Source organism: Stenella coeruleoalba, assembly GCF_951394435.1.
Source record: "Stenella coeruleoalba genome assembly, chromosome: 2".
Lineage (NCBI taxonomy): Eukaryota > Metazoa > Chordata > Mammalia > Artiodactyla > Delphinidae > Stenella > Stenella coeruleoalba.
This window is the reverse complement of record NC_137147.1, coordinates 1,532,035-1,556,343: the sequence shown is the minus strand read 5'-3', so window position 1 is coordinate 1,556,343 and position 24,309 is coordinate 1,532,035. Positions and strand designations below refer to the sequence as shown.

The window sequence follows — 24,309 nt, the reverse complement described above, 5'->3', positions numbered from 1 at the left end:
TGAACCTCCTTTTTTAGTTTGGCAGATATTGGGGTTAAAAGGAGGAGGAGGAAAGAGCCCCACCTTCTAGAGTGTCAGGTTTTAGACCTAGGAGGATAATAAAGAGGGAGGGGCAGGTGCACGGTCTGCAGAGAGAACAGACCGAAGCCGGCTTTCCTCCCCAACTCTTCCAGCCCTTATCCTCCCAGGCAGGCCGGTCCCTGAGACCCATCAGTGCACCCCAGGCAGAGCCCAGTAGGGACCTCCGCTTATGAGTGCGTCAGGGCGTCCTGACTCTTGGTACTGGCCACAACACAGAGCCTTCGTCCCTTCCCCTGCAGTGGCGAAGAAGTCTTGTCTGTGTGCCCCGCCCCAGCTCCACCACCAGCCCCTCACAGAGTGACCTGCACTCTGAACACGTGTGCAGGTGTGTGCACGTGCTCTCACCCGTGGCAAAGGGTCTCTGAGAAATTCTGTTTGCGCCATCTAGATAAAAAGTAAAAGAACACAGCTTCGTCAGTACAGTAGCTGCCTGTCCATTGCTAGTCCATTCGAGATACTTTCTAAACAGAAAAAAGAAATGCATTTTTCATAGACGTTCTGAGCATGTGATATTCTTGATCATGCCCTGAATGTAGCCTGTGACTAAAGAAAGGGTGGAAATAGAAGTAAATGGCAAAATGTACTTGTATGTACTTTGGAGCACGTGTCTGCAGGTGTCAGGTAGAGCTACAACCCCAGGACGCTTGCGGAGACGGGAGGTGGCGTTTGTTGGGCTGAGTACTGCAGTGTTGTCAGCGTTTCTGTCTGTCTAGGTTATGATGGCTCTGTCAAATCACCTGAATGCCGTCGAGTCGGAGAAGCAGAAGCTGCGTGCACAGGTTCGTCGTCTGTGCCAGGAGAATCAGTGGCTGCGGGATGAATTGGCCAACACGCAGCAGAAATTGCAGAAGAGTGAGCAGTCTGTGGCTCAACTGGAGGAAGAAAAGAAGCATCTGGAATTCATGAATCAGCTAAAAAAATACGATGATGACATTTCTCCATCAGTAAGTGGTTCTGTAGGAATGCAGTATTGACAGTTACCACGTTATCATCGGTAGATTGTTTCAGTAAAGCCGGCAGTGTTTTCCTGTTTCCTCCAGCGATTGTGTTTAAACAAGACCAAGGATTAAGGGTCTTGGGACTGAGTCCCTGGGCAAGTCATATAAGTTCTGTCTGGAGTAGTTTCTTCGTATGTGTTTTTTTTGAACGATGGTCAGTTCAAAAAATACTTTGTAAATATAAAATAAATGCAGAGAGGTGCCATTGCCTTCAGCGAGGCCTGTTGCAGCTTGAGATCTCCTGAGCATCCTCACCCTTTGCGGTCTGGCTTCCATGCACATCCCGCTGCTGGAATGCTTTTCCTTTAACAGTGCCCTGATCCAGTCGCCTGAATCCAGACTCGGGACTGCCTCTGTAGTTTGTAGTGGATCCTCACTTTCTCTTTGCAGCCCTCTGCCCTGCTCCCAGGACGCCATTGGTTCTCCTGCGCCCTCGCTCGTGCCTCCTTGGCCTCCTGCGGTTCCTGGATGTTAGGGTTCCCCAAGGATCGTGGTCTTTTCCTTCTTCTGTTGGCTCTCTCTGGATGTTCATCCCAATCTCGATTACCGTTTTTCGTTTACTGTTTATTTCTGATTCAGTTAAGTTTTTTTTTTTAAAGTAACCTTCTTTATTTTGGAATAATTTTAGATTCACAGAAAAGTCAGAGGTGGGGCCTCTGGGAGGTAGTGTGGGTTAGATGCAGTCATAAGGATGGGGCCACCATGACGACATTAGTTACACAAAGAGCAAGAGACCCTAGGTCTCTTGACGTGATACTGTAAAGAGAATTCCCACATGCCCTTCACCCAGGTTCCCCTAGTGTTAACATCTTGTATTGCCGCATAACGTGTCTGAGTTAACTTGGGGCGCTGTCTGTCTCCAGAGTACCGTAGGCTGCATGGCTTAAACAATAGACAGTTAATTTCTCCTGGTTCTGGAAGCTGCAAGTCTGAGATCAGGGTGACAGCTTGGTCAGTTTCTTGGTGAGGGCCTTCTTCCTGGTGTGTCCTCGTGTGGCCTCCTTGGTGCATTTGTGCAAAGAGAGAGAGAGACACACACACCTAGAGTCTCTTGCTCTTTGTGTAACTAATGTCGTCATGGTGGCCCCATCCTCATGACCGCATCTAACCCACACTATCTCCCAGAGGCCCCACCTCCAGACACCATCACACTGACCATTAGGGCTTCAACATAGGGATTAGGGGGTGGGGAGGACAGACATTCAGTCCCTAGCAGTACGTTTGTTAAAAGTAAGAAATTAACGTTGCTATTGCTACGTCACTATTAACGGAACTACAGCCTTTATTTGGATTTCACCAGTCCTTCCATTAGTGTCCTTTTTCTGCTCTCGACTCCAATCCTGGATTTCACATGGTATTTTGAGCTAATGTGTTTTAATGCCTACATAGTTCTAGGCATGTTCGCTACATAATCTGTATACCGTTGAGGTCCACATTTGTGTCTCCAGTCTGAGCCCTCGTCCTAAGACTGTAGGAGTGGCTTTGTGTATTGTACCAGCAGACCTACACTTGCCCTGTGTCTTAGCTTGGCTACCATAACCAGATACCATAGCCTGGGTGGCTTAAAGAGCAGATCATTTACTTTCTCATAGATCTGGAGGCTGGAAGTCAGATATCAGGGTGCCAGCATGGCTGGTTTCTGGTGAGGACCCTTTTCCCAGCTTGCAGATAGCTGTTTTCTTACTATGTTTGCACATGGCAGGGTGTGGGTGTGGGGGGAGGGAGAACTAGCTCTCTGATGTCTCTTCTTGTTATTAGGGTACTAATCCCATCGTGAGGGCCTCACCCTTGTGATTTTATCTAACCTAATTTCCTCCAAATACCATCACACTGGGGGTTAGGGCTTCAACATGATTTTGGGCACAATTAGTCCACAGCACCCTGTTTTATGAGGCATACTGTATTTCTCCCTTGCATCTCTAGGTCAGGAGCAACTGAATGTTTTGATTTAAAAGCTATAACTCCTGTAGGTTGCTGTGGGAATAAGAATAGAGAAGTGGATTCACCTGGAAAACTGGATAACATTGAGCAGGGGAAAGCTAGTCTCATAGAATCAGAGACATTTAAAACATTTTATTTGGAAAACATGTCTAGCTTGGAGAAGAGATACAATGAGCTAACCCTGCCTCCCCTTTTAGGGGGTTCGCATGATAATTTTTCTGCCCCGTTCCTCCTACCGCTGCTGGTGCATTTCCTTAGCATGAGGAGTTCTCCTGTGAGACCCAGGGCTGGGGTCAGATTCAGGAGATTGAACACAGGCGCAGTGCTTCCTCTGTCCTCTGCAGCCCAGATTCCATTTTTTGTTGGTTATCTCAGCAGAGTCCTCGATGACGTTTTTCACTCATTCCAGGATCCAGTTCAGGACCACATGTTGGACATAGTGGTCCCGTCCCTTTAGTCATCTTTCATCTGGAACAGGTCCTTTCACAGAAAGAAGAAAGCCTGTCTTTGTCTTTCGTGACATTGATGTTCTTGAAGAATACAGGCCAGTTACTTCATAGATTGTTCCTCCGTTCGGGTTTGTCTGGTGTTTCCTCATGAGTGTGTTTGGATTGTGTGTCCCAGATGGGAATGTTATAAAGGTGACAGGTGCCTCTCGGGCCCCTTCCAGAGGCAGATGGTGTCCGTCTGTGCCAGGGCGCCGCTGAGTTCTCCTGGTCGAGCTGCTGTCTGTTCTCTCCAGCGCGTACTCACTCTTTTTACCTGAGGGCTCATCTGTGGGGAACACGAGTCATAGGCTGTCACACTGCTCTCAGGGGTCCTGCGGTGGAGATGCTGGGTGGGGAGGGGAGTGTCCAGCCTGCCAGTTCTGCGGTGTTCAGAGATTTGCCATTTTAATCGTTCGGTTTCCAAATAAAATTTATTTCAAGTAAGGGCTTCCCTGCTCTTTAAACTTCTGTAGGGCACGGGTGACGACTAAGGCACAGAGATGCCATCGTGATCTGTTCTGCCACTCCTGCCCGGACAAGTACTTTGAGTTCAGTCTAGCAGGCCTTTTATTACTCTTTACTGAACTGATGGATAGACCAAATTGTGGCTAGTCCTATGTTTGATCTGAAAAACAAACCATCTTTTCTATTTTTAGTTTAAATGAAATTTGTATCAAAGATTTCCAGTGCAGGATTTATAGTATTTGTAAGACTAATATTGTCCTGGGTTGGTTTTATAGGAGGACAAAGACACTGATTCCACCAAAGAACCTCTGGATGACCTCTTCCCAAATGACGACGACGACCCTGGTCAAGGAAGTAAGTTGGGAGTGGTGGTTAAATGGCTGCATGCAGACGGAGGTGGCGGGTCCTCTTGGGGTGTAATTGCTGTCATTAGCAGGCGGTGGCGTGCCTGCAGCCTGCCTCACAGCAGCCCTTGCACACTCAGGCTGCCTCGTGGTTCCCCAGAGAATTGCGAGTCGTTTTCTCGCTGGGATAGAGTAACGTGTTGAGCCAGCCCTTGTAAACAGGGGCACGCACCAGCAGTTCCGACGCGATCTGTGGATTCTCACGGAATGAAAGGGCAAAAGAGTTTTCCTGGGGCCAAGAGCAGTCTCACCACACTGTTGGGGCGCGTGCGGCATCCCCGACAAGTTGCTGGTGTTGCCTCGCCTGCGCGGGGAATGCTGGACAGGTTTGGTACAGTGGGGACCACGTGCTGACCTGGACCAGAGCCAGAGCGGGGAGTGCTAATCAGCGGGTGTCATCGGGTGATTTTCTCTATTGCCTGAAGTGAGCCCTTCTCTGTGTAGTGCAGCAGCAGCAGAGCAGTGCAGCGGCGGCCGCCCAGCAGGGTGGCTACGAGATCCCCGCGCGGCTGCGCACCCTGCACAACCTGGTCATCCAGTACGCCTCGCAGGGGCGCTACGAGGTCGCCGTGCCCCTCTGCAAGCAGGCCCTGGAGGACCTGGAGAAGACCTCTGGCCATGACCACCCGGACGTGGCCACCATGCTGAACATCTTGGCCTTGGTGTACAGGCTAGTAGTCCTCATTTTATTCTCTTAATTTTACCTAGAGACAACGTTTTTAACGAGCTTGTCCTAAAAATACGTTTCTGTAAACTGTTATGAGCTACTTTTCCAGCCTTATCGTCCATTTGTCTTCACACAGCCAGGGGTTAAGTTCAAACATTTAGCAAGCTCTCTGGCAAGAGCATGACCCTGAAGAACAGACGCTGCCTGGGGCTCCCAGGCAGCCGTCCAGGACTAGCCCACAGCACCCTTCGCTCTGGCCAGGCTAAGCTCTTTTGACTTTTTTCCCCACAATACTTGGTATACCAGGCTCCTTCTGCCCACCCTGCCTGCCCGTATCCCCTGCCTTTCTGAGGCCTTGTCAGCTCTCTCTCCTTTCTGAATCCAGGGCTCCACGTGCCCCTTCCCAAGTTGTGCCCCTTAACCCTGTCCCTGCCTCTCTCGCAGCGCTTGCCCTGTACTTGGCCTCCGGGTGATTTGAATTTTGTCATCTCTTCTCCCGGGATCCTGGCTCCTTGAAGTTGAGGACCAGGTTGTCTTCTTGTCTCCACCTTGAGTCACTTGAAAATGTTTGCTAACTCAGAAGCCTTTGGTGAACTTCCTGAATGGAATTAGATAGTTTGCCTAGGCACTGACTGGGCAGTGGTATGTGGGAGCCCTTTGTCTGCTTCTGTCTTTTAGCCGAACTGACCTGAAATCGAGCAGGTCGGGGTGTTACTCACATGCAGGACTGGTTTGCTGTGGCCACTCCAGTGTGGTGGGTTTCAGGGAACTGCTCCATTTTTTCTTTGTTGGTTTGGTTGTTTCAGTTTAGCCAACAGTTTTGATCCAGATGTATGTAAGACTTTGGGCTGGTTTCTGTGAGACCCTAAAGATGGATACATAATACCTGTTCTCAAGGAGAAACCAGAACGTGGAATTTGAAGTCAGGAGAGTTCAGTTTGTATCTCTGCTAAGTGGCCCCTAGACAGAGGATGTTGTCCAGAGCCCTTAGCTTTTCTGAGCCTCTGAAGGGTTGCAGGGGATGTGAGACATGGTGTTACCTGGCACTGTGAAATAGTCAAACAGCATCATCTAAACCTGTTTCTAAAGGAACTGAGAACCTTGTTTAGAGAATAGGCTGGCTATGTTCATATGTAATTATAGAAGCAGGGAGACTGTTGTTAATAAAATAACAGAGAAGTGGGAATTCCCTGGCGGTCCAGGAGTTAGGACTCTGCGCTTTCACTGCTGGGGCCCGGGTTCAATCCGTGGTTGGGGAACTATGATCCCATAAGCCGCTTGGTATGGCCAATAAAGAAAGAAAGTAGCCCAGAAGTGTTCATGGAACAGAAAGATGCCTTCCAGCTGAGAGGATTAGGGAAGGCCTAATGGAGGGGTGCGAGCGCTTTCTGCGGCCTTGAAGGGTGTGTTTGGGGCAGACTCCTGCATCCTGTTTGGCAGTAGTAAGAGATGGGGCTGAAAGGACTGGGCACTCTGCAGGTGCCAGGTCTTAGAAGAGTGGCTGTGGGGAGTGCACAGGACCTGAGGGGGCTGGAGCCTGGAGGCAGGGCAGCCCGGCAGGAGGCAGCAGCATGGGGCTGGCGGGGATGGAGCTGGGAACCTGAGCAGGGAGTGGGAAAGGAGGGGGAGGGCTCCATGAAGAGAAGAGGAGTAAACTGTCCAGAGAGAGAGGTGATGGCCTTAAAGAGCACCGGAAGGAAACTGAGCACTGCCATGCCACTGCCACGGCTCGGCTTCGAGAGAGCACAGCCTTTTCCATGCCGCACAGCGCTCTGTTTTACAGGTAGTCCTGACATTTTTTGACAGGTTCCTGCTGATGGACATTTAGGTTTGCAGATTTTTACTGTTACGCATTATTGTAAGAATTCCCTAGTCACAGGTTGCATTTAAAATCTTGGTAGATTATGCTAAATTTCATTCCAGAAAGATCTTTAAAAAATTTACATGCCTACGAAGAACATGAGAGTTTCTGGCTGATGGTAGATATTTTTATTGTAAATGAGTTAAATAAAAAATGTGCGTAGAATGCCACTGGAATTTGTTGTACTTAGGGTGCGTGGTCACACAGATGTCATTGTGCTGGGTGCTGGGACTTTGGTGGCCTCTCCTCAGTCTTGTGTTTTTCCTTCGCACTATAGCGTGAGAGTTTACTCATGTCAGCAGAACATTTGAAAAAAGTTAGCAGCTATGTATATATTCATATTTAATGTTGTGTTCTAGAGCTGTACCATAACTCTATTTCAACATTTTTCTGTTAAGGGACATTTAATTTTAAGCTTTTTGTGGGGGGGCATTAATCTACTGATGAACATCTTTTGCTCAAGTTTTGCTCAGGATTTTGTATTTTGTTTTAGTGTCAATTCCTAAAGCGGGTTAGAGTATAAGCATGATACGCGGGCTTCCCTGGTGGCGCAGTGGTTGACAATCCGCCTGCCAATGCAGGGGACATGGGTTCGATCCCTGGTCTGAGAAGATCCCACATGCAGCAGAGCACCTAAGCCTGGGTGCCACAACTACTGAACCTGCGCTCTAGAGTCCGTGAGCCGCAACTCTTGAGCCCATGTGCCCCAACTACTGAAGCCCACGCACCTAGAGCCCGTGCACCGCAACGAAGAGTAGCCCCTGCTCGCCACAACTAGAGAAAGCCTGCGTGCAGCAATGAAGACCCAACACAGCCAAAAATAAATAAGTTAAATAAATAAATTAAAAAAACAAAACAAAACATGATACGCTTCTTGGTACATGTTGCCCAGCTGCTTTCGGGAAGGTGGTGCCAGTTCACACTCCTCCTCCTCCATCACCAGCCTGGGGCTGGGCTGCTTGTCTCTTATTCTTTATTAATGGAGAAGTGCAGCATTGTGTATTAATTTGTATTCTGTGATTGTGTGTGTTTAGTCATTTGTGTCCTTCTGTGAATGTTCTGTTACCTTTTTTTAATATATGTTTATTCATTTATTTTTTGGCTGTGTTGGGTCTTCGTTGCTGCACGCAGACTTTCTCTAGTTTTGGCGAGCAGGGGCTACTCTTCGTTGTGGTGCGTGGGCATGTCATTGCAGTGGCTTCTCTTGTTGCGGAGCACGGGCTCTAGGCACGTGGGCTTCAGTAGCTATGGCACGCAGGCTCAGTAGTTGTGGCCCAGGGGCTTAGTTGCTCCTTGGCATGTGGGATCTTCCCGGACCAGGGCTCGAACCTGTGTGCCCTGCGTTGGCAGGCGGATTCTTAACCACTGCGCCACCAGGGAAGTCCAAAACCTATATACTTGGCCAGAATTAGTGTGCTTCGGAGGATCTGGAAGGCTTATTAGCCCTTCCAGTGTTCTGCAGGACAGTCTGGCTTCTGCAAGGCAAAGCCTTGCTGGGCAGCCGTTCTTACTCAGTTGGGAAGTATGTGTACTCAGTCTCACAAAGTAAGTAACTGGTTTGCAGCCCCATCATCAGGTAGCACTTAAACCAGGGGGGCTGGGCTGGAGGTGCTTCTGTCTCCCCACTGTCAGCAGGACCCTTCGCCCCGCCCTGCTCCAGCAGACACTGCGGGGTGCGTCCTGGGCTTCTGTTTCACAGGCTTTTCCATGGCACGTGGCGAATCATTAGCTTCTTAGAGCAGCTCTGTGAGTCACGTCCTTCCTTTTTAGGTGGGCCGACTGCGACTGTGGAGCCCATGTGACATGCCAGAGCCACGCAGCCGGTAGCTGGCAGAACTGGGTGCAGACCCTGGGATCTGTTCCGTCTGCCTCACCGTTCTGGATGGCCTCGCTTACTGTGTGCGGGGTTATGGGGGTAGTATTGTCCCAGTGATCTAGATGGGAGGTCCAGGTTCAAAAGCTAATCAGGCCCGACTCCCAGCTCACCTTGCCAGTACATTTATTGATGGAGTCTTTTTCTCCTACATTAGGAGTGTTTTTAATAGTTTTAATAGCTAGCGTCTATTTTTTAATAACTGAAGCTTAACTTCTATTTCTTTAGTTCCAAAATTACATTTTACAGAGATGTAGTAAGCTGTGTCTATAACACTTAACTGTATGTTTTTCAATTTAGAGACCAGAATAAATACAAAGATGCAGCTAGTCTACTGAACGATGCCTTGGCCATCCGCGAGAAAACTTTGGGCAGAGACCATCCTGCGGTTTGTATACTGGTCCTTTCATTCTTTTTATATATTATTTTCCCTAATGTATTTTTATACCCATCTCATTTTAATATTAAACTCAACAGGGAAGATTTAAGAGCTGCCTTTTCACTGGATGGCACAGGTAGGACTTCCCTCACTTAGTACAAGTGATGAGCCTCAGTGCTGGTGACTCCCATTTAGCAGGTGTCAGTGTGCACTTCAGTTGTTTATCACCCCACCTCAAATGGATCACGTACTGTGTTTTTTGATCCTAAATCAAGTTGCATGTACTTCTGTAAATTTTTTCATAAAGATTTTGTATTGTCTCTTTATTAAAATCTGGTCAGATTTGCATATAGATCTATTTTGGTTGGCTTTGTGGCTTTCAGTGAAATTAAAAAAATCAAGATCCTGTTGATGTTGATTTGTTAATTTTAATATTCTGCAGTGTTCCTTTATGCAGTCTGTCTGCAGACAGTGAGATTGCTCTTTCGCCTTTAAGTGGAGTCATGTTCCTTCATCCAGCTGAGAGCTCTTCCCTGCACATACTGGGCGTGATGAGTGTGTGATGTCTCACATCCCCTCCACTGCTGTCGTTTACTGTTCTTCACGGTTCCCTGTGTTGGTAGGTGGCAGCAACTCTGAATAACCTCGCAGTGCTTTACGGCAAAAGAGGAAAGTACAAAGAAGCTGAGCCGCTGTGTAAAAGAGCTCTGGAGATCAGAGAAAAGGTGCGACTAAGGACGGTTCTCCTTGAGATGCTATGTTTTATGCTTTTAAATAACTCACTTTTTTTTTTTTAATAACTCACTTTTAAGCTTTGAGATAGGACCACTGTGATATATCATTACTGACCATTTACTGAAAATAAGCCCTTCAGTCAGGTGGACAGCCCCAAACGCAGCCAGATGGGCCCATACACATGGGAGTTTAGGAGGAGTGGGTATGCAGAGGGTGGAGCCTTGAGTCTGCATGCCCTCCCAGCCTGAGGCCTAGAAATGATTCAACTGAAGAAGGAATTTCTCAGGCCTGTAGGTGGAAGGCACGGGGGCATTTCATTGACGGTGGGGCACGTGCCTGTCAAGAAGAAAAACATTAAAATTTTAAAAATGAGGTCAACAAATATGCTTATGAAACTGAAGAAAATGAATAATTGTTTTTGAGAACTAAAGAGTAACTCAGAGCTGGAGATTAAGTCAGTCATGGATGTGTAATGTCAGCTAATACAGTTTATAGTAATTAGGTATTTTTTTAAATGTAACTTGTTAATTTCAGCAGTGCTCTGGATGACCGTGTATTCAGATGTTAGAGACTTGGCAGGTCCATGCCGTGACTTTTTTTTTTTAAAGGTTATTTTATGACATATAGGTTTGTTTATTTATTTGTTTGTTTTTGGCTGCGTTAAGTCTTGTTGCTGCGTGTGGGCTTTCTCTAGTTGCGGCGAGCAGGGGCTACTCTTCATTGCGGTGTGCAGGCTTCTCGTTGTGGTGGCTTCTCTTGTTGCGGAGCACAGGCTGTTGGCGCGCGGGCTTCAGTAGTTGCAGCATGTGGGCTCAATAGCTGTGGCTAGCGGGCTGTAGAGCACAGGCTCAGTAGTTATGGCGCATGGACTTAGTTGCTCTGTGGCATGTGAGATCTTCCCGGACCAGGGATCGAACCCGTGTCCCCTGCATTGGCAGGCGGATTCCCAACCGCTGTGCCACCAGGAAGTCCAATGCCATGATATTTTAATTTGACTTTTTGTGTCATTATTTACCATTGATACTGAGCAATCAGTCATTTAATTTTGAGTTATATGGCAAGGACTTGGGAAAGGGAAGATGAAAAGGGGCTAATTATCACATTATGCAGGTAAAGTTTTGTCCATGTTGCCGTCTGCATAATATTTACAAAATAAAATAGTCTTTATTTATTTATTTTATTTATTTATTTATTTTTTTGCGGTACGCGGGCCTCTCACTGCTGTGGCCTCTTTTGCTGCGGAGCACAGGCTCCGGACGCACAGGCCCAGCTGCTCCGCGGCATGCGGGATCCTCCCGGACTGGCATGTGAGATCTTCCCGGACCAGGGATTGAAACCGTGTCCCCTGCATCGGCAGGCGGACTCCCAACCACTGCGCCACCAGGGAAGCCCTAAAATAGTTTTTATTTTATTTTTTATTTATCCACTGAGATTTTGAGTGGGCTGGGGTTAAAATCAGGGAGAATCACAAATATATCAAATTGAGGATTATGAACTATAGGTGATGATCTGTCAGATTCATTCATATATATTTGCTCTTTCGTTCAGTCATGTAGCAGACATTTATTGAGGACTTGGGGGCTCCCTGCTTGGTTAGAGTTGGCGATTTCAAATTAGACACAGTCCTTTCCCTGGGGACACAGTGCAGCAAGCAGACCTTGGGAATGCAGGTGCTTTGGCTTCTAGCCTAGAGCTCAGGGAGCACATAGAGCAAGGGCTTCTCCAGGTACAGGGCTGGGACTGTGCTGGGCATGGCCTCCCACAAACGGCCAGCGTTGGAGCTGAGTCTCGAGAACCGAGGTCAGAGCTTCCCAGGCAGGGAGAGGAAGGGAATGCAGAGGGGATGGAGAGGCAGCCTGCCTCATTGGGGACTGTGTAGGTAAAGGCACAAGGTGAGAGACTGGATGGCTGGCTCAGGTCCTGAGGAAGCAGTGTAGTGTTTGGTCGTCCACCTGTGTGCCAGCACCGTCCTAGATGCTGAGAGGACATTACATCCAGACATTGAGACAAGGCATTTGCATACTGAGGCTTACGTCTTAACGGGTGAGAGTCTAGGCGATAAAGGACTAAATAGATAAGACAGTTTTGGGTAGTGATACTTGCAAAGAAAGAAAAAAACCAGGTGATGTGCTTGTGAGTAAACTGGGTGGGGATGGGCTGAGGGCTCCCTTAAATTGGATATAAGGAGGTCCTCTCTCAGGGGACCTGAAAAGAGACCTGAAAGGTGAGTTATTTAGTGGAGGGTGGGGAGCAGGGCAGTGCTGGGAGAAGAGTGTTGGGCGTCTGGGACAGTAAGTTCAAGTTCGAAGAGCCCTGAGGTGAAGTTTGAAATGTGAGGGAAGTGGTTTGGGATGCTCAGAGAATCTGGGTCTGAATGTGAAGGGATACGTAGGATGTGAATTGAAGAATTGGAAGTTTCCTTTGAAGGCTGTTCTGTGCAGGGATAAGTGTAATGTAGTTAGACTCAGAAGGGCCAGGTGTAAGTTCAGGCACTTCAAGGACTGGGTGGCCATATTAAACAGCCTTTATAAAACCCAGTTTCCTCATCTTCAAACTGTGCATAGTATTGCCTACCATGTAGGATTATTATAAGAATTAAAGACACTAAAGCACGTGAAGGAAATCAGCATAGTCCCCTCCCCGCAAGAATAAGGAGTTCAGCAAATTCTGGTTAAGTTATTTTTATTATTGCATGGGGAGCCATTTAAACATCATAAGCCTGGAAACAAGGCACAGTCGTATTTATGTTTAGAACGCGCCTTCTCATGATAGGGTGGAGAATGTGAAACAAATAATAAGTGTTTCTAATACACTATTTTTTATTCCCAGGTTTTGGGAAAGGATCACCCCGATGTTGCCAAGCAGTTAAATAACTTGGCCTTACTGTGCCAGAACCAGGGCAAGTACGAAGAAGTAGAATATTATTATCAAAGAGCCCTCGAGATCTACCAAACCAAACTGGGGCCTGATGACCCCAACGTGGCCAAAACGAAAAATAACCTGGTACGTTGACAGAGGTACAACTCTATCGATAGAGCCAGATGACTTTCTTCCTGAAATCTGAACTCTGTTTCATAGTCTAACCTATAAATAAGCACGTATGCTTCACTTACTATGAAGAATAGTAAGGACTTTGTTTTATTTTAAGGCATCCTGCTATCTGAAGCAAGGAAAATTCAAGCAAGCAGAAACGCTGTACAAAGAGATTCTCACTCGCGCACATGAAAGGGAGTTTGGTTCTGTAGATGGTAAGAAATGTACTTTTGTTTCTAAGCAGATGCAGTTGTAGGATGCATTAAACATAGTGATTTCCGTGAAGCAAAAGGATAAAAAAAAATAGTGATTTCCAGCTTGAACTTGGTAATACACAAGTCATCACAGTATTTTCAAGGTAGAATTTAATTTGAATTTTAGAAATGATTTTCCACGGAGCGCTTATTGGAGAGGATGTGACCCGGTCTGAGTGAGTGCCCTTCGGCTCATCATTCATCATCCAGTGACCGTGGTGAACCCTGCGTACCTGCCCTGGCATTACCGATAATGGAGTCATGCAGCCTGTGGTCAGGGTGATGGGCCACGCTACCCTCACCGGAGTCCACACGTGCTTTAGGCACAACCTAGATGCACTGACTCCAGAAAGCCTTCCTGGAGTCATTAGTGCTTTCTAGAATTGCCCTGTAATACAGTGATTCTCAAAGTGCCGGCAGGAACCAGCAATTTCAGCACCACCTGGGACCTGTCAGAAAAGCAGATTCTCGACCCATCGCAGGCCTGCTGGGTTGTTTGACAGCCTTAAGGAGCTAAGGCCTGTCTCCTTTGTATCCCTTAAAGTATTGTAGGTGCTTAATATTAATATTTTATAAGATTTTGATTGCTCAGTAAAACAATATTTGTGTGTTACATAAGGCATCTTCCCCCCTTTACTGCCTATTACATAAGGATTTCAGAATGTGAACAGTTGTTACTAGTGTGTGGGAAACCTTAGAATTCGTGGGGAAAAAGGTTTTGATTAATAAATACTTTCTTCTATAGAGAGTTTCTAGAAACTACTTTTGAAGAATCTTTGAAAAGTGTATTAGTTTTCGTCTGTTAACAAGTGGAGCAGTAAATCTCTTCCTATCAGAAGATCGTGATGCCTCAGGCTCATCATTTTGAAAATGGATTCTGTTTGCAGTTGGGCCAGGATTGGATAACAGTCCACCTCCCTGGACTTGTACAGTTCACAGGGCACTTTCATGTCCTCGTCTAACTGTAGAGGCCTTGCTGGTTTTGTGTTGATTCCAGGCCATCTCCTTAGTGCTTCTTTCAAAAAATTTTACTCTTGGGGAAGACTTGTTTCCTTGCGATTTGCTAGCTTCTTTCTACTAAAAATAGTAGCATGAAGTCCAGTTAATTGGGTTCTAGTTAAAAGCAGTTTTTCTGTACTCAGATTTATCCTCCACGCAAATGTTAAAACGTAGGATAGAAAGGCATTTTTTCTTTAGGCAAGATGCACATGTGTCCTGGTTTGCTGTCGGGGCGTGGCTTTCAGGTCACAGGGCCTTCTTGACTACAGTGCAGCATTGAAACCCATGACCTGGTTTGTTGTCAGGAAATCTAGTTCTCTTAACTGGTGGATTCTTGTCTGTTCTAACAATAGGGTTAGGTTAGTACATAAAGCTAAAACTGCAGTAAATAACAGTGTTATTAAGCTTTAAATACTGTTCACTTTTTTTTTTTAAATAATTGTGATATACAATTATTTTTCAAGTATTTAAACAATTGTACGAGCACCACTAACTGAATAATCCTTCCATTCCCCCCACTCATTCGTAAGGTCATATTCTAAATTCTTTATCAAGTCAAGGGTTTTGTTGCTGGTGGTAGTGGTAGTGGTAATGGTGGACCATTCCTCTCCATTTATGCAGGTATTGATTCTTGTACCAGTTGCACATCTTCTTGGCTGCTGTGGTTTTGCAGTGAGGCGGGGTGGGGGTGAAGTTAGATATGTGATGTGACAAAGTCTGTAAGTACTCTTCCTTTTCAAAACTTCCCTGGCTAGTCTCACCATTGTTAATTGAAGTATAGTTGATTTACAATGTTGTTAATTACTGCTGTACAACAAAGTGATTCAGTTATATATGTACATTCTTTTTTTTTTTATATTCTTTTGCATTATGGTTTATCATAGGATACTTATAGTTCCCTGTGCTGTACAGGAGGCCCTTGTTGTTTATTCATTCTGTATATAATAGCTTGCGTCTGCTAACCCCAAACTCCCACTCCACTCCTCCCCCACCCCCCTTCCCTTTGGCAACCACCAGTCTGTTCTCTATGTCTGTGAGTCTGTTTCTGTTTCATAGATAGGTTCCTTTGAGTCATATTTTAGATTCCACATATGAGTGGTATCATATAGTATTTGTCTTTTTCTGACTTACTTCACTTAGTATGGTAAGCCCTAGTTGCATCCATGTTGCTGCAGATGGCATTATTTCGTTCTTTTTTTATGGCTGAGTAGTATTCCATTGTATATATATACTACATCTTCTTTATCCATTCATCTGTCGATGGACTTTTAGGTTGTTTCCATGTCTTGGCTATTGTGAATAGTGCTGCTATGAACATAGGGGTGCATTGTATCTTTTTGAATTACAGTTTTGTCTGGATATATGCCCAGGAGTGGGATTGCTGGATCAAACGGTAATTCTATTTTTAGTTTTCTGAGGAACCTCCATACTGTTTTCTATAGTGGCTGCACCAATTTACATTCCCACCAACAGTGTAGGAGGGTCCCTTTTTCTATACCTTCTCCAGCATTTGTTATTTGTAGACTTTTTAATGATGACCATTCTGACTGATGTGAGGTGATAACCTCATTGTAGTTTTGATTTGCATTTCTGTAATAATTAGTTATGTTGAGCATCTTTTCTTGTGACTGTTAGCCATATGTATGTCTTCTTTGGAGAAATGTCTATTTAGGTCTTCTGCCTTTTTTTTTTTTTTTTTTTTTGCGGTACGCGGGCCTCTCACTGCTGTGGCCTCTCCCGCTGCGGAGCACAGGCTCCGGACGCACAGGCCCAGTGCCCATGGCTCACGGGCCCAGCTGCTCCGCGGCATGTGGGATCCTCCCGGACCGGGGCACGAACCCGTGTCCCCCGCATCGGCAGGCGGACTCTGAACCACTGCGCCACCAGGGAAGCCCCCTTCTGCCCATTTTTTGATTGAGTTGTTTTTTTGTTGTTGAGTTGTGGGAGCTGTTTGTATATTTTGGAAATTAAGCCCTTGTCAGTTGCATCATTTGCAAATATTTTCTCCCATTCCGTAAGTTGTCTTTTCATTTTGTTTGTGGTTTCCTTTGCTATACAAATATTCATTCTTTTAAAGCCAGTATTTAAAAACTAGTTTCATTCTTCTCCTATGACATGCCCAATAATCCTAAGAATAGTTAACCACATACTAGTCTTTTAGTTAAAAACAGTTTAAATATGTAATCTTATTTAATTTTCTCAACAGTCCTGTGAAATGGGTCACACGTTACTCCATTTTAGGAGCGAGGACACTGCAGGCTAAGCGACTCGCCCAGGATGGGTAGCTTATGAGTGGTTGGATTGGGTGGGGGCACAGGTCTTATTCTCCAGAAACCTCAAAAATAAGTGAAGAGACGGGATCATGAAAATCACCTATAATTTCATCACCCAAATATGTCTTAATCTTTTGTGTCTTTCCTTCCTTTTTTGCCAATTGATTTGCAAAATTGAAACCACACTTTATATATAATCATGCATACTGCTTATTTTCTTTTATACTTGTAGCTTAAGCATTTTTCATGTCATAAAAGTATTTTCATAACCTTCACTTTTAAAAAATATTTATTTATTTGTTTTTATTTTTGGCTGCGTTGGGTCTTCTTTGCTGTGCTTGGGCTTTCTCTGGTTGCGGTGAGCGGGGGCTACTCTTTGTTGCAGTGCGCAGGCTTCTCGTTGTGGCTTCTCTTGTTGCGGAGCACAGGCTCTAGGTGTGCGGGCTTCAGTAGTTGTGGCACACGGGCTCAGCAGTTGTGGCTCGCGGGCTCTAGAGCGCAGCCTCAGTAGTTGTGGCACACGGGCTTAGTTGCTCCGCAGCGTGTGGGATCTTCCCGGGCCAGGGCTCAAACCCGTGTCCCTTGCACTGGCAGGCAGATTCTTAACTACTGCGCCACCAGGAAAGCCCATAACCTTCACTTTTAAGACTGCTTATCCTCCATGATGTGGGTGCATTAGTTGGAAGCTTTGGATGAGTGGTATGTGTCAGTGTTCTCAAAAGTGAAGAAAATTTTAAAGGAATATTGATTTGTAGTTTTTCCATTTTTGCTCCCAACATCTTACTACTATTTCTTAGACTTTTGTTTAATGTTAGCTGTTCAAATTCTAAGTAGTCCCAAGTGTTACGTGAGGGTTCTAGCATTAAAAGTTTCCTTATAGGGACCCTAGCATTTGTCCGTGTTTTTGGTCGTTGCCTACCCTGTCTAGGTTGGTACCTTTGATTCCATGTCTTCTGTTCACAGAGCTGCATGTGAATGGCCATTTCCTACTGGTTTCTTGTGGTCTGGTTCTGTCTTCATAGTCTTTATTCTCCATTGTGAAACCTTGTCTGTCCATGATGTGAAAAGTAATATCTGAGAAGGATCATACGGAAAACAAAACAGAAACCTTGCAGTTGCTGAAACTTGACAAATTCCACTTTGTGGGCTCTGTTATGCTTCAGTTTATAGTATGTTATTTTTTCTTCCCTAGATGAAAATAAACCCATTTGGATGCATGCTGAGGAAAGAGAAGAATGCAAAGTAAGGACATACTATTTCGAGAGATTCTAAATTGAATATATTGCTTAAGATAATTATTCACTTGAAATTATTTCCTATAATTTAGGGAAAGCAAAAGGATGGGACTTCTTTTGGAGAGTATGGTGGCTGGTACAAAGCCTGCAAAGTTGACAGGTACGTCTGCTTAACTGAAAAACAAAGACACAGCTGTGGAAGGTGCTAATGCTTCAAAGGTAGCTTGTAAATGACCGAGTGTGTAAGTTGCTTAAAGTGGTGTGGTTGCACAGTCCCTGATTTTCCACAAATTCCAATACAAATTCCATAACTTCGTAAATGAGGTAATTCATGTACACAAAACCCACCGTAATATGGGTCACGTGGGTAAAATATTGGTTCTGTACATTAATGCTGTGTCTAAGGCTAAGTACCAAATCGCAGGAGAAGAGATGACTAAATATAGACACAACATTTGAGGTCACCATAGAGCAAACTCACGGGAAACAGGCCAGCAGACGCGCAAAAGCCAGCACTTTGCAGGTGTGTCCAGGTGCACACCCCAGTCTCCCGCAGCCCTCAGGGCCTCTGTGTCTGCGGAGGGTTGTGTGAGCTCCTTCACCAGCAGCCCATGAGCCTGTGCACATGCCCGTTTCCTCTTCTGACTGCAACACCTTTCCTGCAGTCTTTTTCCTATTTTAACTTTTGCTCACCCTTTAAGACTTAGTTTACCAGTCTTCTATTTCAGAAAAACTCTCTGAACCCCTAGTTTGGAACAAGTACTCCTTCTTTGGGTTCCCCATAGCACTTAGCATAACTTCTGAATTGCATGTGCTTTGTTTCTCCCAATACTCTGTAAATTGTCTCAAAGACATGGAGTATAGCTTCTTTATTTCTAAAGCGCCTATCATCAGTAAGAAAAGAATCTCTTGAAGTATGTCTGTACTAAAATGAACTAGACTTATTTCTCGTTTCTTAGTAAGAGTGCTCTGTGAGGAGTGCAGAAGCACTGTCTGTGTGCACACTGTTTGTTCATCCTTTCGCACACACAGCCGTCATTCTGTGACTCAGATCTCATTGGTGATGAGTTTTGGATTCACTTTGCTTCCCCTCTACTTGTAGAGGGAGGGGAGAAGGTAGATAGCAGCATTAAAACATGTGTCCTCTTTACTACCTGGCACAGTCAGCTCTGCCCCCGATGGGGGGAGAAGCCTGATGGTCACTGGACAGACCCAGAATAGACATTTTTGTTGAGACTGCCCGGTGGTCTGTGGGAGCAGCCACAGACTGGAGAGAATACAGGGGCATGTCCCATCAGCCACAGGGCTCAGTGCAGTAGGCAGGGGATGCTTGACATGGAAGAGCCTTTTAGAGTTTTACAGTTAAAAAAAAGTACCATAGAAATTTAAATAATTTTAGCCAAACATAAGTCTGTTTGTCCTTTAGATTATGTGCTGTTGATAGTGGTTGCTCTAAAACTTATATTTTATAGTTTTGTATATCATATGCTTTCTTACAGTCCAACTGTTACAACTACTTTAAAAAACCTTGGGGCACTTTACAGACGTCAAGGCAAATTTGAAGCTGCAGAAACATTGGAAGAAGCAGCCATGAGGTCACGTAAACAGGTCAGTCAAAAACCTTCTGTTTTTAACTTAGCCTTCCGTATTTATTGATTGATTGATTGATTGATTGATTGTACGCGGGCCTCTCACTGTTGTGGCCTTTCCCGTTGCGGAGCACAGGCTCCAGATGCGCAGGCTCAGCGGCCATGGCTCACAGGCCCAGCTGCTCTGCAGCATTTGGGATCTTCCCAGACCGGGGCACAAACCCGTGTCCCCTGCATCGGCAGGCGGACTCTCAACCACTGCGCCACCAGGGAAGCCCTAGCCTTCCGTTTTTAACTTTGAGTTTAATGATTCTCTTTTATGAGACTTACTGAAACCTTGATTTAGAAATAGAAAATGTTTACTGTTCTAGTTTGTACAAATAAACTTATATTGTTCAAGCGACGATATAATGTAAATATATGGTAAATATGACACCAAAAGCACGAGCAACAAAAGCAAAAGTCAGATTCACCAAAATTACAAACATTTGTGCGTTCAAGGACACTATCAAGAAAATGAAAAGACTCACAGAATGGGTGGACATATTTGCAAATCACATCTCTGAGGAGGTCTAGTGTCCAGAATGTATAAAGACAAAAGGACCACCTAATTAGAAAACGAGCACAGGACCTGAGTAGACGTTTCTCTGAAGACGCTATACAGCTGCCAACAAGCACATGGAAGGACGCTCAGCGTCAAGAGCCATCAGGGGATGCAAAGGAGAGCCACAGTGAGGCGCCACCACACACCCACTGGGATGGCTGGAGTTCAAAACCAAAACAGAAATAGCAAGTGTCGAGGAGGCGGTGTAGAGACTGGAACCCTTGTGCACTGCTGGTGGGACGCAGAATGGTGCAGCTTCTGTAGAGAACAGCTTGGAGGTTCATCCAAAAGAGAAGCATAGAGTTCCTATCTGACCCTGCAAGTCCACTCCTAGGTATACACTGGAGAGAATGGAACACAAGTACTCAAAAGAAATACAGCCGGTTCTCGTTATTCATGGTACTTATGTTCTATAAAGTTGCTTTGAACACTGAATTAGCAAATACTGAACCATGGTTCCTAGGGAGATACAGAGTTATGTTCCTGGGAGCCTCTGGTCACATTTACTTCGATCAATACATAACCTTGTTTTAGGTGTGTTTCTGTTTAAAGACACCTTATTTAGTATATGTTGTTGATTCATTAGCATCGGATTCATGGCCAGCAGCACTGTAACTTGTGCCTGAAGAGAGCTTATCTTTCTCCATAGGGCACACCCCAGCCTTCTTGCGCTTAGGAACACCAGAGGACACTTTTTCACCGTTTTAAACAGTGAAATCACTGACTGAAATGCGGAAAACATGGCACCAGATGATTTAGACTCGGGGAGGGAGGATGCTTGTTCACATTACAAGCTGAAACAAGAAAGCAGAGTGTCACCTTGTTCGATCTTAGCTGGGGATGTGCGTGTCAGGTGACTCGAAGTTTTCTCCACTTCGTGTGTCTGTGAATGACCATGAAAGCACTGCGAGTGTTGATTTTAGGATTACAAATACGTTTTGGTCAGTAGGTGAATTAGCAAATATGGCCTCCGTAAGTGATGATGGTTGACTGCTCCTGTGCATATACGTTCGTGGCAGCGTTACTCTCAGTAGGCTGAACCAACACGCAGACACAGGTTCGTCGGTGGATGGATGGATACACGAGGTGGTATATCCATGCGATGGAATACTATTTGGCAATAAGAAGGACTACCGAAGCACTTTGCTTCATCAACTGAGGTATTTTAGTTATGCTGAAATACAGTTGTAAAGAACATTCAGGAAAAAGGCTTAGTTCTTGCCCCTTAATTACCAGTTTTAGAGTAAGGAGTTAATGTATTGCTGTGTATGTCTATGCATATAAAGATGGTAGGTTTTGTTTTCTAGTTTTAGTGCTGGAGGGACAGGTGTGGCTTTTTCCCCTGAATGGTGTGTGTGTAGCCTATTATGCAGTTGTTGGTTTAAAGCCACCTTTTGGCTGGGATTAAAGTTACCCATAGGTACCTTAGAAGTTTTTCCTTCGAGAGATTCTGTGCAGAGGGATTAGAGAAGGCCCAGCATAGGTGTTGTCAGTGGTGCTCTCCTAGCTTGTGCCCTGCAGGAGCCCCTTTCTTGAGTCCTGTCGTCCTTCCCAGGTCTTTTGACTCTGAGGGGCTACTGTTCAGGGGAGGGCGCCCTGGGTGTAGGCAGCGTGGGATTCTGGCTCGACTGGTGGTCCGTGGTGCTCCTTCATGACCAGGCTTTGCTGTAAACCAGTGCCAGATAGTGTTTATCCAGCCAGTGGTGTCTAGAGTCCTGAGCTGCAGATGTTTAGAGAAAGGGATGTTGCTAGTGGTGTGTTGAGAACAGCCCCTCCTGCGCCTGGGAGGGCCACGGTCCGCTTCACTGTGGAGGTCACCGCAGCACATGGTCTGTTTGGGTATTGTGCCCCCCTGAGGAGGAAACCCTCAGGGTCAGCGAAGGGGCAGTATTTGCATGAGCTGTTCGGGTTGAGATTCCATTTAGAACATAAGACATGCTGCACCTGGTCATCAGATGGTGCTGAAATGCACATGGAGAACGTTTGCTGCTGGGTGTTAATCCAGTTATGTTTCCACTCAGATGTGCGTGGGGTGATTGTTGAGAAAGTAGGCGAGTGCTTGCCGCTGCTCATCGCTCTGTGGAGTAGGAAAGTTTGCTGTTAAAATGCCTTTTGTTAAATAAGTGGCTAATTTTTTTTTTTGTGGTATGCGGGCCTCTCACTGTTGTGGCCTCTCCCGTTGCGGAGCACAGGCTCTGGACGCACAGGCTCAGCGGCCATGGCTCACGGGCCCAGCCGCTCCGCGGCATGTGGGGTCTTCCCGGACCAGGGCACGAACCCGTGTCCCCTGCACCGGCAGGCAGACTCTCAACCACTGCGTCACCAGGGAAGCCCTAGTGGCTAATTTTTAAAAATGTTATACTGAGAACAAAGTAATCCGTGAGTTTTCAACCATGCACTTATTTTGGAGGCATGGAACACCAGGCACTTAATGTTAAAGTGTCAAAAACTGGGCAGTTTCCCAGCGTCTCACCATGAAACTTCCAAACATAGAGTACAGTTGAGAGGATTTTATACCCGTGTACCGCCTCCTAGATTCAGTCACGAGCATCTCTCCCATCTATCCATCCTTCAGTCCTTTTTTTTTTCCGATGCCTTTCAAAGTTGTATACCTCAGTACACTTCCTTTTAAATACTTCAGCGTGCACATCATAACCTGGAGCTCAGTATTTGTTTATAATTTTTTAACATTTGAGGTAAAATTTACATACGGTGAAATGCACAAGTGTTAGGTGTACATTCCTGAGAATCACTGTTCTGATTTTCCCTCCAATGTTTAAGAACTTTTTTTCCCCTAATATACATTTAGTTATCTTAGAAATTCCCAATAAAACTTAAGTGCTGATGGATCACACCCTTTTCCCCCTGCCTGGCTCGCAGGGTCTTGACAATGCTCACAAACAGAGAGTAGCTGAAGTGCTGAATGACCCTGAGAACATGGAGAAGCGGAGAAGCCGCGAGAGCCTCAGCGTGGATGTGGTCAAGTACGAGAGCGGCCCTGACGGAGGGGAGGAAGTGAGTATGAGCGTAGAGTGGAACGGGGTAAGTACAGTACACAGCGCGTGCTCAGCCCGTGCTGCGAGGCCCCGGGCAGCAGCCTGGGCCGTCTCCCACCGGGAGTGCTTTTTGGCATCTCCTGGCTTAACTGCTAGACAGCCTACTTTTCTCAAATTAAATACGAATTAAGCTTTTTGTAAGTTCCTCTGCTAACACTGAAGTCTGTTATTTGTTTGAAGTAGTAATTTTCTTCTTTTTAGGAATCCATGAAAGCTGTTTGGCTTAACCTTGAGCACTTCAATGCTGATTGAGTGTCCTGGTTTTTAAAGCATAATCCATAATTTGGTTTTATTTTAATAATAGGATTAGTGTGGCAGATCACTAACTCGCTTTTTTAACTTACCCATTTTCATTGCTAACTTCAGTGCTCCTAATTTCACTGACGAGGCTGCTGTAGATTTTGTTAGAATTAATTTAAATACTTCCAAGGAAAAGGGTGATTCAGACAGAACTCTTCTGTAGAAGAGAACAGGTCAGGAGTGAGAATGTTAGGATGGCTGCTCTCCATGTCCCAGCTCAGTCCACGGAGGGCCCAGCGGCTCATTGCTTTCCATGGTTACCTGCCGGAGGCTTTTGCGTCCCGAGCATGTGCCTCTGTTAGAAACACGTCGCCTCTGTGGCCAGGCTCTGCCTCTGCCTCTGTGGAAATTCTTACCACCGCTGTTTCTCCAGTATTGCCTTTCGGACGTTTTCTTTCTAGTGAATTTTTGTAACACGTGGGTAATTTTTTTGTACATTGAGCTGGTGTCTTTGGAATTCTGCTTTTATGGGGGAGGGTTGAATGCAGGGTTAGGTTTAATGCATCCAGTTGCAGTGTTGATTTTTTTGAAGTCACGTAATGCAATTTGATTAGTTGTAATTGTGCAGATGTTTTTCCAAATGGTAGTTTGGGGCTTTCTTATAGTCTATCTTTTTGAATCTATTTATTCTTTGGGATTTTCTACAGCTGTAGCAATTTGGTAAGGGTCAGCACTCTAGTTGACATTTTATACAGAATGTTGTTGGCCAAGCTTTAAGGGAGAGCATCTCTTTCGACTGTCTTTACCTGGCAGCTCCCTTGCTTTGGTTTCCCTGTGCCAAGACAACCAATCAGCATCTGCTTTGACCACTCACCCTGTCGGGCAGTCGCCCAAAGTGAAATGAGGGCGGCGCTGCCCTACTCATGTCCGCGTCCAGCCCGCACTGTGTACTGTACTCTCCCCGTGGTGGCTGTTGTCTGCGTGCTTTGTGTAGAGGGCCCCTCCTTTCACTGGTCTTCAGGAGCCAGAGGGCAGGGTTTGATCATTTAGAATGAAGTTCTGGAGGAGCTTTCTCTTGAGACAGTATTTCTAGGTCAATCTTTTTATGAAATCACGTGAAAATAAAATTATTGA

The 24,309-nt window shown here is 45.7% G+C and overlaps 1 protein-coding gene across 18 annotated transcripts in view; it reads left to right on the top strand.

The window, feature by feature from the left end:
- KLC1 (kinesin light chain 1) overlaps nt 1–24,309 on the top strand; it is a 58,371-nt gene that overhangs the window by 16,902 nt on the left and 17,160 nt on the right. For 6 of the 18 annotated variants that reach the window (XR_013827341.1, XM_079914980.1, XM_079914990.1 and 3 more), the window contains exons 3-13: nt 795–1,025; nt 4,249–4,327; nt 4,822–5,047; nt 9,079–9,166; nt 9,781–9,882; nt 12,722–12,895; nt 13,041–13,140; nt 17,644–17,693; nt 17,779–17,846; nt 19,186–19,294; nt 22,760–22,894. Coding sequence is in view for 14 of the 18 variants with exons in the window: in XM_079914980.1 (XP_079771106.1) it covers nt 795–1,025; nt 4,249–4,327; nt 4,822–5,047; nt 9,079–9,166; nt 9,781–9,882; nt 12,722–12,895; nt 13,041–13,140; nt 17,644–17,693; nt 17,779–17,846; nt 19,186–19,294; nt 22,760–22,894 (1,362 nt within the window). In the remaining 4 variants the exon portion in view is untranslated. Of the gene's footprint in view, nt 1–794; nt 1,026–4,248; nt 4,328–4,821; nt 5,048–9,078; nt 9,167–9,780; nt 9,883–12,721; nt 12,896–13,040; nt 13,141–17,643; nt 17,694–17,778; nt 17,847–19,185; nt 19,295–22,759; nt 22,922–24,309 lie in introns of all 18 variants that reach the window. The other 12 variants (XR_013827342.1, XR_013827343.1, XM_079914988.1 and 9 more) reach the window with 4 other exon arrangements.